The sequence below is a fragment of the Rhincodon typus genome, chromosome 3, assembly GCF_021869965.1.
Source record: "Rhincodon typus isolate 14 chromosome 3, sRhiTyp1.1, whole genome shotgun sequence".
Taxonomy (NCBI): domain Eukaryota; kingdom Metazoa; phylum Chordata; class Chondrichthyes; order Orectolobiformes; family Rhincodontidae; genus Rhincodon; species Rhincodon typus.
Genome location: NC_063334.1, coordinates 77,635,235 through 77,651,649, shown reverse-complemented (window position 1 = coordinate 77,651,649; position 16,415 = coordinate 77,635,235). Strand labels below are relative to the sequence as shown.

The window sequence follows — 16,415 nt, the reverse complement described above, 5'->3', positions numbered from 1 at the left end:
CTGCCATTTCCACCACCTCCATTGGGATGCCACCACCAGCTAACTAATGGGGAAATAGACTTTAACTAACTTGCTGCAGATTTTTGAATTGATAACAGACAATGTCATAAAGGGAATAATGCTGTTGATGTGGTGTCCATCAATTTTCAGAAGGAGTTTAAAACAGTGCAACAGAACCAAAATTTAGAGCTTAGAGAAGTAAAAATGACAGTAGCAACATGAGTATAAATTTGGCAGAGATAGGAAGCAGAGAGTAATGGAGAATGGATATATTTTGGGCTGGAGGAAGGTTTGTAATGGTGTTCATCAGTTGTTGGGTTTGGGAGCCTCACTTTTCCTGATATATACATTCATGATCCAGACCTTGGTGTACAGGGTAGGGGGTCAATTTTTAAATGTGTATGCAATACAAAATTTGGAAGCTTGGTAAACTGTGAGAATGACAATGTTGAACTTCATAACAACATAGACAAGTTGGCGGAGTGGACAGATGGGTGGCAGATGAGGTTCGGTGCAGAAAATTGTGAAGTGACACATTTTGGTCGGAAGAATATGGACAGACCAAAAGGGGTACAATTCTAAAATGAGTGCATGTCATGGAACAATTGTTCCAGGAACCTGGGTGTACATGTGCACAGATTATTGAAAGTGGCAAGACAGATGGAAACAGCAATTAATTAAGCATACAGTATTGTGGGTTTTGTTAATAGGGGCCGAGAGTACAAGAGTAAAGACCTGAACTTGTATAAGACACTTGTTCAACCTCACTTCTGGGTGCCACACTAAAAGAATGATATGAATGCATGAGAGAGTGTAGAAGATGTTTACAAGAATGGTTCCGGGGATAGGAAAGGTTAGTTATCAGGACTATTGTCATGATAACCAACCTTTCCTATCCCCAGAACCATTCTTGTTATGAGAAATTATAAGTTGGGACTGTTCTCTTTGGGCAGATGAAGGCTAAGAGGAGATCTGATTAAAGTTTTCCAACTTATATTGGTGGGATGGCAGAGAGACTCAATACATTGTGAGAAATCGTTTCTGCTTGTAAAAGAATCAAGAACAAGAGGCACAGATTTAAAGCGATTGCAATAGAAGCAAATGCGAAGTGAGAAAAATCCTTTGAACAGGACAAGTTGTTGGGACTCGAATACACTGCCTGAAAGTGTGGTGAAGGCAGGTTCAATTGAGGCATTCAAGAGGACATTGATTATTTTAATAGAATCATCTATTGTGCAAGGATTTATGGACAAGGCAGACGAATGGTTCTAAGTCATGATGCTCGTTTAGAGAGCCAGTGCAGACACGATGGGCCAGATTGCCACCAGCTCTGTCATACCACTTCTGTGATTTTGTATAACAGATTTTCCGGTCATTTATTCTGTTACTACTTGGGGAACTTGCTGTTGTCAAATTGGTTGCTGTACCTCCAACATGTTTCAAGTGTATTTCATTGGTTGTAAAGTACTTTTGGATGGCCTAGCAATGTGACAGACATGTAGGAATGGCCCTTGAGCCATAAGATGCAGGAGCAGGATTAAACCTACACCCTACCCTAAATATTATTATCAGATACATGCTTTCTTTTCTTTGATATATGGGTAATAACTTCTGAAATCAAGCTCAGCCAAATTATTGTTACATTAATGTATCATTAAATTATTTATGAATATTTCATCCTGAGCAACAGTACTCCTGTCAATAAGTTAGAATATTGGCTTAGGAACTTTTACCTGTTTGGAAAAGCGATCGCATGGTACACTTAAACTGTTTGGTAGGTACCTATTGTCTTAAGTATAGTCAAATATGGTTAGCAGATTGGGAGGCAGATACTGGAAAGGTGCTGAAGTCACAGGGTTGTAGTCATGGGTGACTTCAACTTTCCAAATATTGATTGGAAACTTTTTAGTTGTAATAATTTAGATGGAGCAGATTTTGCCCAGTGCATTCAGGAAGGATTCCTGACACAGTAAGTAGATAGACCAACACGAGGAGAGGCCACTTTGGATTTGGTGCTTGGCTATGAACCGGGCCAAGTGTTAGACCTGTTGGTAGGAAAGCATTTTGGCGGTAGCGATCATAACGCTGTTACTTTTACAATAGTCATGGAAAAGGATAGGTACATACAGCAGGGTAAGGTTTATAATTGGGGGAAGGGTAATTACAATTCTGTTAGGAAAGAACTGGGTAACATAAAATGGGAACAGATGCTGTCAGGAAGAGCACTATTGAAATGTGGAGATTGTTTAAGGAATGCATACTATGTGTGCTGGATATGTTTGTCCCTAGCAGGCAGGGAAGATGCAGTTGAGTGAGGGAGCCTTGGTTCTCAAGAGAGGTCGAACGACTGGTTAAGAGGAAGAAGGATGCTTATATAAAGTTTAGGAAACAAGGAACGGAAAAGGGTCTAGAGGGATACAAGTTAGCCAGGAAGGAACTGAAGAAAGAGCTTAAGAGTGCTATAAGGGGGCATGAGAAAACCTTGGCAGATAGGATCGAGGAAAACTCCAAGGCTTTTTACATGGATGTGAGGAATAAAAGAATGATCAGAGAAAGAGTAGGGCCGATCAAGGATTGTAAATGGAATTTGTGCATGGAGCCTCAAGAGATAGGAGAGGTCCTTAATGAATACGTTTCTTCAGTATTCACAATTGAGAGGGACCTAGTTGTGGAGGAGGACGGTGTGAAAGAGGCTGGTCGGCTAGAGGAGGTCGATATTAGTAAGGAAGATGTACTAGGAATTTTGAGGAACTTGAAGATAGATAAGTCCCCTGGGCCTGATGGGATTTATCCAAGGATTCTATGGGAAGCAAGGGAAGAGATCGTAGGGCCTTTGGTGATGATCTTTTCGTCCTCACTGTCCATTGGTATAGTGCCGGAAGATTGGAGAGAGGCAAACGTCATTCCCTTGTTCAAAAAAGGGAATAGGGATAACCTCGGAAATTACAGGCCAGTTAGTCTTACGTCAGTGTTGGGAAAATTATTGGAAAGGGCTCTGAGAGACAGGATTTATGATCACTTGGATAGGCACAGTTTGATTCGTGATAGTCAGCATGGATTTGTGAGGAGTAGATCATGCCTCACAAACCTTATTGAATTCTTTGAAGAGGTGACCAAACACGTGGATGAAGTTAGAGCGCTGGATGTGGTATACATGGATTTAAGTAAGGTGTTTGATAAGGTTCCCCATGGTAGGCTCATGCAGAAAGTAAGGAGGCATGGGATAGGGGGAAATGTGGCAGATTGGATTCAGAATTGGCTGACCCTTCGAAGACAAAGGATGGTAGTGGACGTAAAATATTCAACATGGTGCTCAGTTACGAGTGGTGTACTACAAGGATCTGTTCTGGGTCCTCTTCTATTTGTGATTTTTGTAAATGATTCGTATGAAGGAGTGGAAGGGTGGATTAGTAAGTTCGTGGACGATACAAAGGTGGGTCGAGTTGTGGATAGTGTGGAGGGCTGTTCTAGGTTACAAAGGGACATTGATAGGATGCAGAGTTGGGCTGAGAAGTGGCAGATGGAGTTTAACCCTGAAAAATTTGAGGTGATTCATCTTGGAAGGACAAATTTGAAAGCAGAACACAGGGTTAACGGAAAGATTCTTGGCAGTGTGGAGGAGCAGAAGGATCTCGGGGTTCACGTCCACAGTTCCCTGAAAGCTGCCACCCAGGTGGATGGAGTTGTTAAGAAGGCATATGGTGTGTTAGCTTTCATTGATAGAGGGATTGAGTTCAAGAGCCATGAAGTTATGCTCCAGCTATACAAAAGCCTGGTTCGGCCACATCTGGAGTATTGTGTCCAGTTCTGGTTGCCTCATTACAGGAAAGGTGTGGAAGCGTTGGAAAAGGTGCAGAGGAGAATTACCATGATGTTACCTGGAATGAAGGGAAGGTCTTACGAGGAAAGGTTGAAAGATCTAGGGCTTTTCTCTTTAGAACGATGAAGGATGAGAGGTGACTTGATAGAGGTGTACAAAATGATCAGAGGTATAGATAGAGTGGACAGCCAGAGACTTTTTCCCAGGGTGGAGGTAGCCATTACGAGGGGGCATAGTTTTAAAGTGAGTGGAGGTAGATACAGGGGAGACGTCAGAGATAGGTTCTTTACTCAGAGAGTGGTAGGGGCGTGGAATGCATTGCCGGAGAGGGTAGTGGAGTCGGCCTCATTAGGGGCATTTAAGCGGCTATTAGACAGGCATACGGATGATAGCATAAGGTAGGGGTGGAGGTTAGATAGACCTTAGGTTTAGGGTAAAAGTTCGGCACAACATCGTGCCGAAGGGCCTGTACTGTGCTGTACTGTTCTATGTTCTATGTTCTAAATGTGGACGTTACATTTTACTAGCAGTAATAATTTATTCATGTTTTTGTTCACTTAGTTCTTTTGACCAGAAACATATCTATCAGGCCCAAGGTATTGGACCAATTCAGTACAACACTATTCTCACTTTGGATCCAGTCTCTGTGAAAGTGCTAAATGCTGTGGGAGCAAATGTGTAAGTGCGGATGATTTTCTCGAACTTTTTTTTTTGTTTCACTTGCAGTATTTGTCTGTTATAAAACTCAGTTGTTAGTCCATAATATTTGTCATTATAATCCCATAATATTTGTCATTATAATCAGCTGAATATGACATTTTGAAGCCACTTCTCAAATGCCACAGGTTAAAATTTGTAACATTTTACCTTCTAAACATGCTTTTTACAAAGCCTTAAATTGACTTGATATTTTAATTAGATTGATACCTGTAATCTGTTCATTGGTTAGAATATTGAAATATATTTCCAACTAGATAACTGTGCTAAACTATTGTAACAGAAGGACATCAATTATCTCCATACATATCCTGCAAAGAAGGAAGCCAGTGCCAGGGTCCAGTATTTTTCTACAATTTTAATATTTCTAGAACATTCTCATGGGATAATCTAGGTTCAAGTTTGTTGCTGGAAATTGAAACAAATGTGTAGGAGCTTGATTTAAATTTAAACCTCACAAGAAGTAGGACTGTAACAGGGTAGCATTTGATACTGCCATTGGATTTTCCCCCTGGTAAGGGTTTATATAGGTCTTCAAAGAAATACATAGACAATCTGAAACTACAATACTGGGCAGACAGTTTCCCAGATCCCAACACAATGAAAACTGTATGAATTGTATGAATTTTTGGGCCTCTGAAGGATGGGGAGCATTATTATCATTTTTTGAAGAATTGCAAGGATGCCTATTACATGTTTTCTCGGTGATGGAGGGAATGTACTGCCTACTCACCCTTCCCCTCTGCCAGACCTAGGCTACTGTGGCAAACTTTCCATCAACTTTCATATGGGGAGACGCTGCCAGTGACATGAAATCCAAGATCAACAGGAATCTCTCCCGATCCTGGGAAGTTCACAGATGCAGCAATCAAGAACCTTGAATACTTATATCATTGATTCTCAGATTTTAATAACTATATGTTTTTAGCAAAAATTAAGTGATGAGGACTTTGTTTTTCTTAATGAACCACAAGAAATTGGATTTTCAATGAAGCTCTATTATCGTTGTCATGCAGTATTGGTGTTTATGTGCAAGATCTTTCTTATTTTTAATCATGTTTAATTTTAGCTGTTGGCAATTCAAAATTGCATTTATCCGACAATCTGGAAAATTGCCCAGGTATGTCCTGTACACATAAAACAGGACAAATCAAACACGGCCAATTACTGCCCCATCAGTCTACTCTCAATCATTTCATAGTTGACAGGTTGTTCATACTTACAACTCTGAAAAGACATAGCTCCTGGCATCTAACCTAGCTGTTTGTTAATGTAGCTTATACTCATGCCCTGATCTTCCCAAAGTTACCTTTCTCAAGAAATTATCCAAAAGGATTCAATCAAATCCTTTCAGCCAAATCTCAGCAATAAACTATCTGTAACAAATTTACAAAACTCTCTACTGTAAGAAAAGTAGATTAAGATGTAGCCAAGACAAGAAGTATTAACGTCTGTTCTACAGTTAAAACGCCATGAGATTTGACAGTCCTCAGCCCAGGCCAATAACATAAAATTGATTACAGCCTGGTATTAGACAAGCTAGCCATTATAAATCAAAATGTTAGTTAGGTGATGCAATCAAATTGGATTGAAACAACATAATGTAATAGGATAGAAGATTTGTACACAAGATTTGGAATGTCTGCTGGATGCTCAGAATGTAAAAATATTCTATTTTCCTGGTATGGCATTATTTGTCTTGAGTTATGAAACACTAAATTCACACAACATTCAAAGGGTCTGCTGCTGATTTAGATAAATCCAGAGTTCTAGCTCCTCATTAGAATGCAGCATCTCGTACAGTAAATATATACGCGTGGCTCCAAGTGAGGACAAGTTCAGGCTAATCGGTGATAAGCTCATTCTCTCAAAGCCTATCAACATTGACTGACTAAGCTCAAAATAGGAAGGTAACAGGGGTGCTGAGACTTGTACATAATGGTACTTTGACATCCTTTTTTAAACAGGAAGAATATGGAAACAAAATTTTTTTTGTAAACTTCAGAAGTACAAATTACATTCTTAATGAAATCTACTTCCAACTGACTTTCATGAAAAAACAAGTTTCACTTCATTGTGAGCACTTTGTTATTAATTGATGAAAGCACACTGGCATTTTTGGCTTGTATTAGTGCATTTCAAACTTTCTTCAAAATATTTTTTCTGGAGACTTGATCCAAGAACATGTTAATTCACTGCAAGGTGATCTTATAGAATTTCAAATGTGATAGGGAAATAATCTTCAATGGAAGATACTATTCAATACCAAAAATGCTATGTCATGTGCATTATCAACAAAAAGAATCCGTTAACAGATAGCTTTAAGTTCTGTAATGAAATTCTCCAGCAGCAGGTAGACACCTGGGGTTCATGTTTTTTCAAGACAGGCTTTCATGGGATTCTGCATTCAGCAGGTAACATCCAAAGCAGATAGGGTTCTTGCATTTTTGAGGAAGAAAGTTTGGTATTGTTAAAAGGATATCAGAGTTATAGTTTACTAAACATTTGATTATCCAGTTTTGGAGTGTGCGAGTTGTGTGTAAGAACTTGTGGTGAGAGATATAAATAAGATTGAAGCAATCCAAAGATTTGCTGCATGACTTTGCACAAATGAGTATGGGAAATACGTTGGTATCACACCCTTGATCAAAAATTTGGAATGGGACTCCACAAATGAGGAAGAAAAATAGATCTAAGTGTGGAATGAACAGAAGGAACTGACAGAAGCGAGTACCTGGTTACCTGTCGAGCAATGACAAGACATGAGGTAGTCACCTACACAATTCTCAAAGACCATTTGATTCCAACAGACTGAATCAACAATATTTCTTTGCAGGAGCAATCTCAAAATGGACCAAGCTGCTAAAGGAAGCAGCTCCATTACTTGAAATCTTCAAGACTCATCTTTAGATTATTTCTTGTTTATAACTTTTCATTAGCAGAATTTTCCGCTTGGGTTTAGCTAGTGCTACAGAACATGAATGGTGAGCAAATATGCATTTAAATCTGTGAAGTTAGCACAGAGAGAGCAAAAACAGATAAGGTTTATATTAACAAATGCTTTAAAATTTAAATATATTTGTTGCTCAAATAATTTGAGCATGAAACTTGTGCCTGACCTTTTGTTCTTGACATTGCAGTTTCTATCTGCCCCATGGTATTAGCACAGATAAAGATGACAACTTCTGGGTAACTGATGTGGCACTTCATCAGGTAGGAATCCAACTTTTGTTATATCAGTTTTCATCTCAATCTTTTTGAAGAAGTGCAGTTGAATGATTTGATACAGTATCACAGACCTCTTAAGTGTCAATACGTCATAATTAGCTCCCGTGGGGTCTGGCCGTACATGAGGCATTATATTGCCATGCAGTGCCCTTCACAAAGGATGCCGTAAATGGGGAAATGTCCTGGATGCGGAGAAAATGGGAAATGGAAGCAATTTTCTGAGGATGAGGATCAGAAGATTGACTGGGAGGGACATTCAGAACAGTATAATAGAGCTAAGCACAATCAAGTTCAGAAGGTTGTACAGAACCTGATGGAAACCTGCTCCTAGATGAATGAGTTGGATCTGAACTCGCTTTCATTGTTTTACTTTCAAGCAGTCCCTGGCTCGTCCACAGTTCATATGGACTTAGGAATTTCTACACTCAAATTTTTTTTTGACAATGTTTTATTTATACATATCATTGTATTGCATGATATTTTCAGTAGGTCCCAACTTAAAGTATCTGCACTTTACTGGTTCTCCTTTTGAACTGGGGAAGAAACAGCAGTCAGTGAGACAGGGCAGTAACATTGATTGGCAGAGATAGCAAGAACTGCAGATGCTGGAGTCAGAGTTGGTACATTGTGGAGCTGGAGGAACACAGCAGGTCAGGCAGTATCAGAGGAGCAGGAGAGTCGACATTTCGGACCTAGACCCTTCATCAAATAGAGTTGACAGTCACATGGAAAGTCAGGATCAGGAAGAGACAGCACAGATTTATTAAAAGAAAATCATGTTTAACTGTCTTGAATTGATGACGGTAATGCTGTTGATGTGGTGTACATGGACTTCTAAAAGGCATTTGATTCAATGTCAAATGACAAACTTTTGAGAAAACTTCTTGCTTATGGAAGATGAACAGAATACTTGCTTTTTTCAGTTAAGGCATAGATTATAAGAGCAGGGAGGTCATATTGGAGCTGTACAAAACTTATTGGTTAGGCCACAGTTGGAGTACTGTGTGCAGTTCTGGTCCCTGTATTGTATGAAGGATGTAACTGCACTGGATTGGGTGCGGAGGAGATTCACCAGGATGTTGCCTGGGAAGGAGCATTCTAGCTACGAAGAGGAGCTGGATAAACTGTTTTCTTTCTGAGCAGAGAAAATTGATGGGGATCTGATAAAGGATTCTGTAATTTTGGGTGGCATAGGCAGGATGGGTAGGAAACAGTTGTTCCCCTTAGTTGAAGGGTTAGTAACAAGGGGGCATAGTTTTAAGATTAAAGGCAGGAGGTTTAGAGGGTACTTGATGATTTTGTTTTCATGCAGAGCACGGTAAGGCTCTGGAATGTTCTGCCTGGTGAGGTTATCCACTTCAACAACCTTTAGAAAGTACTTGGATGAGCACTTGAAATGTCATAACATTCAAGACTATGGACCTACTCCTGAAAAGTGGGACTAGTATAAATTACTATATTTTTGATAGTAAAGACACAATAGGCCGAAGGGTCTAAACTGTCCTATATGATTCTCTGAAAGAGACAGCCTAGGTACAAAATTTGCTGAGGATAGGAAACAAAGAATAGATATTTTTCAGGCTGCAGCAAGAATTGTAATTGAATTCCAGGAGGGTCGATTATCAGACTGTTGTTGATTCTTCCCGATGTATGTCAATGATCCAGATCTCGATGAGCAGGAGACAGTTTCAAAGTTTGTAAATGATCCAAACCATGGAAGCTTTGTAAACTGTGAGGAGGATTGTGTAAAACTACAAAAGGATTTTGAAAAGTTAGTGAAATGGGCAGATAGGTGGCTGATGGAGAATGCATCTAAGTGAAAGACATTTTGATGGAAAGAACATGGGGATATAATACAAAATAAACGACCCTACCCTAAAAGGTGTGCAGCAGTAGAGACATCTGGGCGTATATGTGTATCAGGTGCTAAATTTGGCAGGATAGGTAGATCAAGCAGTTAATAAAGCAAACAGTATCCCAGGCTTTATTAATGGGGTCATACAGTAAAAGAGCAGGGAGTTTATGCTGAAATTTAAAAGACTCTTGTTAGATCTTAGTTGGAGTTTTGTGTATAGTTCTGCGCACGTCATTAAAGGAAGAATGTGAATACATTGGAGAGATTGCAGGAGAGGTTTATGAGAATAGTTCCAGGGATAAGAAACTTTAGTTACAAAGATAGCTTGAAGTAGTTAGGGAGAATAGATTTGATGCATGTTTTCAAAATCATGAGGGGACTGGGCAAAGCAGACAGGAAGAAATTGTTAAAAAGATTAAGAATAAGAAGGTACAGCTATGGGATAATTTACAAAAGAAGCAAAGGCATCATGAGAACGTGTGTCGTTGTACAACAAATGATTCAAATCCAGAATACAGTGCCTGAAAAGCTGATGAAAGCAGATTCAATTGAGGCAGTCAAGAGTACATTAGATGATTACTTGAGGTTGTTGACTTGCTCGCTGAACTGGCTTGCTTTCGTTCAGACGTCTTGTCACCATGCTAGGTAACATCAGTGGAGCCTCCGATGAAGCGATGTTGTTCTAATCCGCTTGGAATTTGTACTGTCCAGTCTGTAATGGTGAGTACCGTCATTTCCAATTTTGTTCTGTATGAGCTTGTATATGAGGTCCAATTCTATATGTTTGTTGATTGCGTTATGGGTTGAGAACCATGCCTCTAGGAATTCCCGTGCCTGTCTATGTTTGGCTTGGGCTACTATGGTTACTTTGTCCCAGTTAAACTGATGGCCTTTGTTGTCCGAGTGTACTGACATTAAGGAAAGTTCATCGTGTTGTTTTGCTGTTAGCTGATGTTCGTGTATTCTGATGGCTAGTTTCCTTCCTGTCTGTCTGAATATAATGCTCGTGGCAGTCGTTGCATGGTATTTTGTCAACTTCATTGGTTCTGCATGTTGTGGGAATAGGGTCTTTAATCCTTGTGAGTATTTGTCGTAGAGTGGCTGTGGGCTTGTGTGGTACCGTGATTCCTGGTGGTCATCGGAGTCTCGTCAGTTTTGATATGTTCTTGGTGTAAGGTAGTGTGACCAGTGTGTTAGGGCGTACTGTGTCCTCCTGTTGTTGTCTGTTTAGTAGGCACCTGTGGATGAAATTGCGGGGATATCAGTTCATAGCGAAGATTTTGTAGAGTTGCTCTTCCTCTTTCCTGTGTAGTTCTGGCGTGTTGCAGTGAGTAGTGGCCCTTTTAAATGGTGTCCTAATGCAGTTTTGTTCGTGTATTAGGACACCATTTAAAAGGGCCACCAGTCACTGCAACACGCCAGAACTACACAGGAAAGCGGAAGAGCAACTCGATAAAACCTTCGCTATGAACTGATACCCCCGCAACTTCATCCACAGGTTCGTACTAAATTGGCAACAGCAAGAGGACACAGTATGCCCTAACACACTGGCTACACTACCCTACACCAAGAACATATAGGAACTGACAACAAGATTCCTAAGACCACTTGGAATCATGGTGGCACACAAGCCCTCAGCCACTCTACGACAAACACTCACAAGGATTAAAGACCCCATTCCCACAACATGCAGAACCACGTGGTTTACAAAATACCATGTGACAACTGCCACAAGCATTACACTGGACAGACAGGAAGAAAACTTGCCATAAGAACACATGAACATCAGCTAACAGCAAAACGACACAACAAACTTTCCTTAATATCGGTACACTCAGACACTGAAGGCCATCAGTTTAACTGGGACAAAGTAACCGTGGTAGCCCAAGCCAAACGTAGACATGCACAGGAATTCCTAGAGGCATGGTTCTCAACCCATAATGCAATCAACAAATATATAGAATTGGACCCCATATACAAATCCATGCAGAACAAAACCGGAAATGACACTACTCACCATAACAGACCGGACAGTATAAATTCCAAACGGAGTAGAATAACATTGCTTCATCAGAGGCTCCACTGATAACGTTACCTAGTGTAGTGATGAGACATCTGAATGAAAACAAGCCAGCTCGGCAAGCAAATCATCAACCTCACCCTTGACCCAAGCTAAAATGTTAAACATGATTACTTAAGTAAAGACAATACTCACGGTTATGGGGAAAAATGCAACAGATGACGCTAATTCATAATGCTTATTCAGAGAGCCAGTGCAAGCACAATGGACTGAACAGCCTCCTTCTGCACTGCAACTATTTTGTTGCCTCATGAAAAAATAAAAAGAGTGTTTCATTTTATAATTGTGATTGGGCATCATACCTCTAACAAATTAATACGTTCTATGAAATGATGACATTTAACATTGTGATAAAGTTTTTTCTTTCTGTATTCCATGAAATAGATTTTCAAGCTGGGACCTAAAGGTGACTATTTATTAGTTCTTGGAGAAGCCTTTCAGTCAGGAAGTGACAGCAATCATTTCTGTCAGCCCACCGATGTGGTAGTAGATCCAACTCGTGGCAATTTTTATGTATCTGATGGCTACTGCAACAGCAGGATTATTCAATTTTCTCCAGAAGGAAAGTTCGTTATGCAGTGGGGAGAAGGTAAGGTGCTTACAAAGTGAATTTACAAAGCATTTAATTTTGTGAGCAGAAAATTAGTTCTGAAAAATCTCCAAAATACAAAAAAGGCTATTTTACCAGGAGCTGATGTTGTTGAATCAAAACGGCAATGTGGCAAGTGGCATTGCTCACAGTGAGAGATTGGAGGATGGACAGTACAATAGTGATGGATTTCCTTCCTGGAAAAATGTTATTGAATCTGTTGGAATTTTAAAACATTCCAACATTAAATGAACAACATTAAATTACCAAGCTTATTACATAGTACAACTGAATTTATTATGTTGGAATTTGAACCGGCCTTCACAGTTCTTTTTTAAAAAATCATTCACGGGATTTGGGAGTTGCTACCTAGGTCTGCAATTATTGCCCATCCCTAATTGCCCAGACAGTAGGTAGAAGTCAGCCATGTTGCTGTCCCTTCTTTGGAGTCAACCCTTGCAGTCACATGTCAGCCAGACCAGATAGGATGGCAGATTTCCTTCCCTAAAGGACATTAGTGTACCAAATGGGTTTTTAATGACAATCAACAAAGGCTACATGCTGCAATCAGACTAGATTTTAATTCCAGATTTTTATTGAATTCAGTTTCACCATCTGCCACGTTGGGATTCAAACCCATGACCCCAGAACATTAGCGTTAAAGCCCAATGATATCACCACCATGTAAATGCATTGCCGTAGTGGTAGTGGTACATTCCTTCCTGGATCTTTCAGTCAGCACTTCTTGCATAACTCTTGAGCTGTGCATAATTATAATACGCTGCTCCTGAATGTTCCCATCTATATCCCAATGATTAAAAATATGAATAAAGGTCACTAGGTAATGATACAACTCTGCAATAATTTAGTATCTTCTATAAAAATAAGCTCCACAATACTTTCAGAAGAGTCATGAAGAGACACTTGACTTAATATTTAATCAGGGCAACAAACAAAGTTGTAGTGGTGGAGAGGGAAAGCAACAATGTTTTAAATTAAACAGAAAATTAAGTGGAAGAAGTCCATAGAACTCCTAACAGTAGCTGTACTATAGGACAAGGAATAAATCAGGAGATAATGAGGGCATGTAAAACAGATGAAGCATTAATCATGGGTGACTTCATTCTTGTAGATTGGAAAAATCAAATTGGCAGAGATGGCCACGAAGAAGAGCTCATACATATATTTGAACAGTTTCCTTGAACAATCTTTTGAATCTAGAAATATTTAATGAGGCGCGTTTATTAAATGATCTCTGAGTAAAAGATCCCTTGAAAAACTGTGTCCGTAATACTGCAACTTGGCATTCACTTTGAGATTGAGAAACTTGAATTGGCAACAAATGTGTTAAACTTAAATAAGGGTATTTACAAAGGAATGAGGGTGGAGTTGGCTCAAGAAGACTAGGAAAGGAGTTTTAACAAAATGACAGTTGATAAACAATGGCAGACTCAAAGAAAATAGTTCATGACTCAACAAAAAGATATCCCAGCATTGAAGAAGGATTCTGGAAAGGGGATAAACCAACCTTGGTTAACAAAGGAAGTTAAGGATAGTCTCAGATTGAAAGAAAAAAACATACAATGAGGTAAAGATCAGGTAATTTTTAAAACAAACAAAAGATGGCAGAAATAAAAAGAGGGAGAAAATAAACTTTGAGGATAAATTAGCAAGTAACATGAAAGAGACCAATAAGAACTTCTTTAAGGAAGCGAGAGACTAAAGTGAGCATTGGCCCCTAAGAGAATGTGGTTGGGGAAATAATATTGGGGAACCAGGAGATGGCAGAGTTAAATAAACGTTTTGCATCAGTTGAATAAACATTTTGCATCAGTCTTCGTAGAAAGAATATGCTATTAACATTTCAAAAATACTAAATAATCAAGGGAAGGAAATAAATATATCATTAGTTTCTCAAGTACTTTTTCTTTAATAAGGCTAAAGACTAAAAGGTCCATTGTGGGGCAATTTAGCACAATCCTCCTAACCTGCACATCTTTGGACCATGGGAGGAAATTGGAGCACCAGGAGGAAACCCATACAGACACTGGGAGAACGTGCAAACTCCACAAAGACAGTCATCCAAGGCTGGAATCAAATCCAGGTCCCTGGCACTAAGAGGCAACAGTGCTAACTACTGAGCCACTGTGCCACCAGGCAAAGGCAAATGGAATGTTGGCCTTTATTTCAAAAGGAATTGAGTATAAAAAGAGGGAAGCCTTGCTAAAATTATACAAAGTCCAAGTTAGAATACACCTCAGATATTGTGGACAGGTAATGGTCCCCTCATCCAAGGAAAGATATACTGGCATATGGAGTAGGTCTAGAGAAGGTTCACAAGGTTGGTACTGGAAATGGAAGGATTTCGTATGAGGAGTGGTTGATTAGGTTGGGCCAATATTCATTATGTTTAGATGAATGCGATGCAACCTTGAGACATATAAGATCTGAGGGAGCTTGATAGGATAGGTGTTGAGAGGTTGAATCTTACTGGAGGATCTAAGGCCAGAGGGCATAACCTGGGTGCAACTGGTCTCCCATTTAATACTGAGATGAGGAGGTATTTCTTCTCCCAAAGGGTATAAATCTTTGGAATTCTCTACCACAGAGGTGTGTAAGGCTGGGCTATTAAAATTCTCTCTCTGTCTTGAATATACTTAATCAGTAAGGAGATGGAGGGTTATGGGATAAAGGCAGGAAAGTGGAGTTGTGGATTATCAGATCAACAATGATTTCATTGAATGGTGAAGCAAACGCAATGGCTGAATGGCATACTTCTATCGCTTACAAAAGCTGAATGCATTGAAAATTTTCAGCAGGAATTCCTCCTGACAACCAGTTTGATTGACTCACATTGCAGGAGTTGTGAATTAAGGGTAGCTGCTGAGATGGCGTGTAAGTTGAAGTTCACAGTGTGTGTAATGAAATAAACGTGTTGGACCTGGAGAAAATACTCCCGCTGCTTCTCATCCACTAGAAAGTCCTAAGTATATTTACGTAATGAAACTAACTTCTCATGCCAAACTTTTCATGCTGGATTTTCCCGACTTGCACCAGTTGAAAATGAATTTCCTGCTAAATTGGAAGCACCAAAACTCCTTAAAAGCTTTTACTGATTGACCTGCTTCTTCATAATGGTTACTGGACCCTTTATTTAAACCAGAAGTGGGTGGTAGGGGCAAGCTTGAGTCAAGCTTGAAACTTATTTCTTCACATCTATCTCAACACACTTGTTTTTGGGAGGCTAAAATTCCTTTCTTATTTCATCTTTTATATTGCTCTCTAGAACACCATTGATTTAAAAAATCAAAATAGTGAGGTGGATTCCTCGTCTTTTGAGGGAAATGTGTTTGAGAAATCTCTCATTCAACTTTACACACATCCTGTGGTTGGAGTACATGTCTGACACACAATCCAATAGCATTTGCTGCATGTGTGAGGAACAGTGGAGATATTTGTAGTGTCAAGGATTCTATTAGCATATGTTTTGTAGATCTGCTATTCAATTGATTTACTTGATAGAGGCTGAAATTTTTTTAAGTTTATGCACGTTGAGCTACATCATGTGATAGGATTTTTTTTCATGAATATTCAGAACAATCTCAATGTTGTTCTTGATACAGCTGGTAGAATACAAGAGCTGCTTTCCTGTTCATAAAAATCCCTGTTCCTATCAACTAGTGGCAGTCTAACAGTGATTTAACCAGTCACATAATGTAGATATGATAATGTAAAGTTTTAGAGTGAGCTGATCTGTGAACTGTTAAAGCTCCAGGTAAAATTACCTCAGAGATAGTAGGAAATGCAGATGCTGGAGAATCTGAGATAACAAGGCGTAGAGCTGGCTGAACACAGCAGGCCAAGCAGCATCAGAGGCTGTGTTCATCCAGCTCTACACCTTGTTATCTCAGGTAAAATTACCAATAGCTTTGGTTGTTTCACTTAAAGGTAAATTACAGATGTCGAACTGGTGACAATCGGCAATGTTTGTCAATCATCTGATCCAGAATGTGTGTGGTGATTGGTTGATTTATACTTTAGATAAAAGTTATTATCTAGCTTGTGATGAGTTGGCAAATATAATTTCATGATGAATAGTTAGAGATAATTGCAAGTTGACAGTTTA

At 39.4% G+C, this 16,415-nt stretch overlaps 1 protein-coding gene across 8 annotated transcripts in view; it reads left to right on the top strand.

The window, feature by feature from the left end:
- Positions 1–16,415, top strand: part of pam (peptidylglycine alpha-amidating monooxygenase) — a 214,056-nt gene that overhangs the window by 173,053 nt on the left and 24,588 nt on the right. For all 8 annotated transcript variants that reach the window (XM_048595160.1, XM_048595165.1, XM_048595163.1 and 5 more), the window contains 3 exons: positions 4,382–4,498; positions 7,678–7,750; positions 12,085–12,289. In XM_048595160.1, coding sequence (XP_048451117.1) covers positions 4,382–4,498; positions 7,678–7,750; positions 12,085–12,289 — 395 coding nt within the window. The remainder of the gene's footprint in view (positions 1–4,381; positions 4,499–7,677; positions 7,751–12,084; positions 12,290–16,415) is intronic.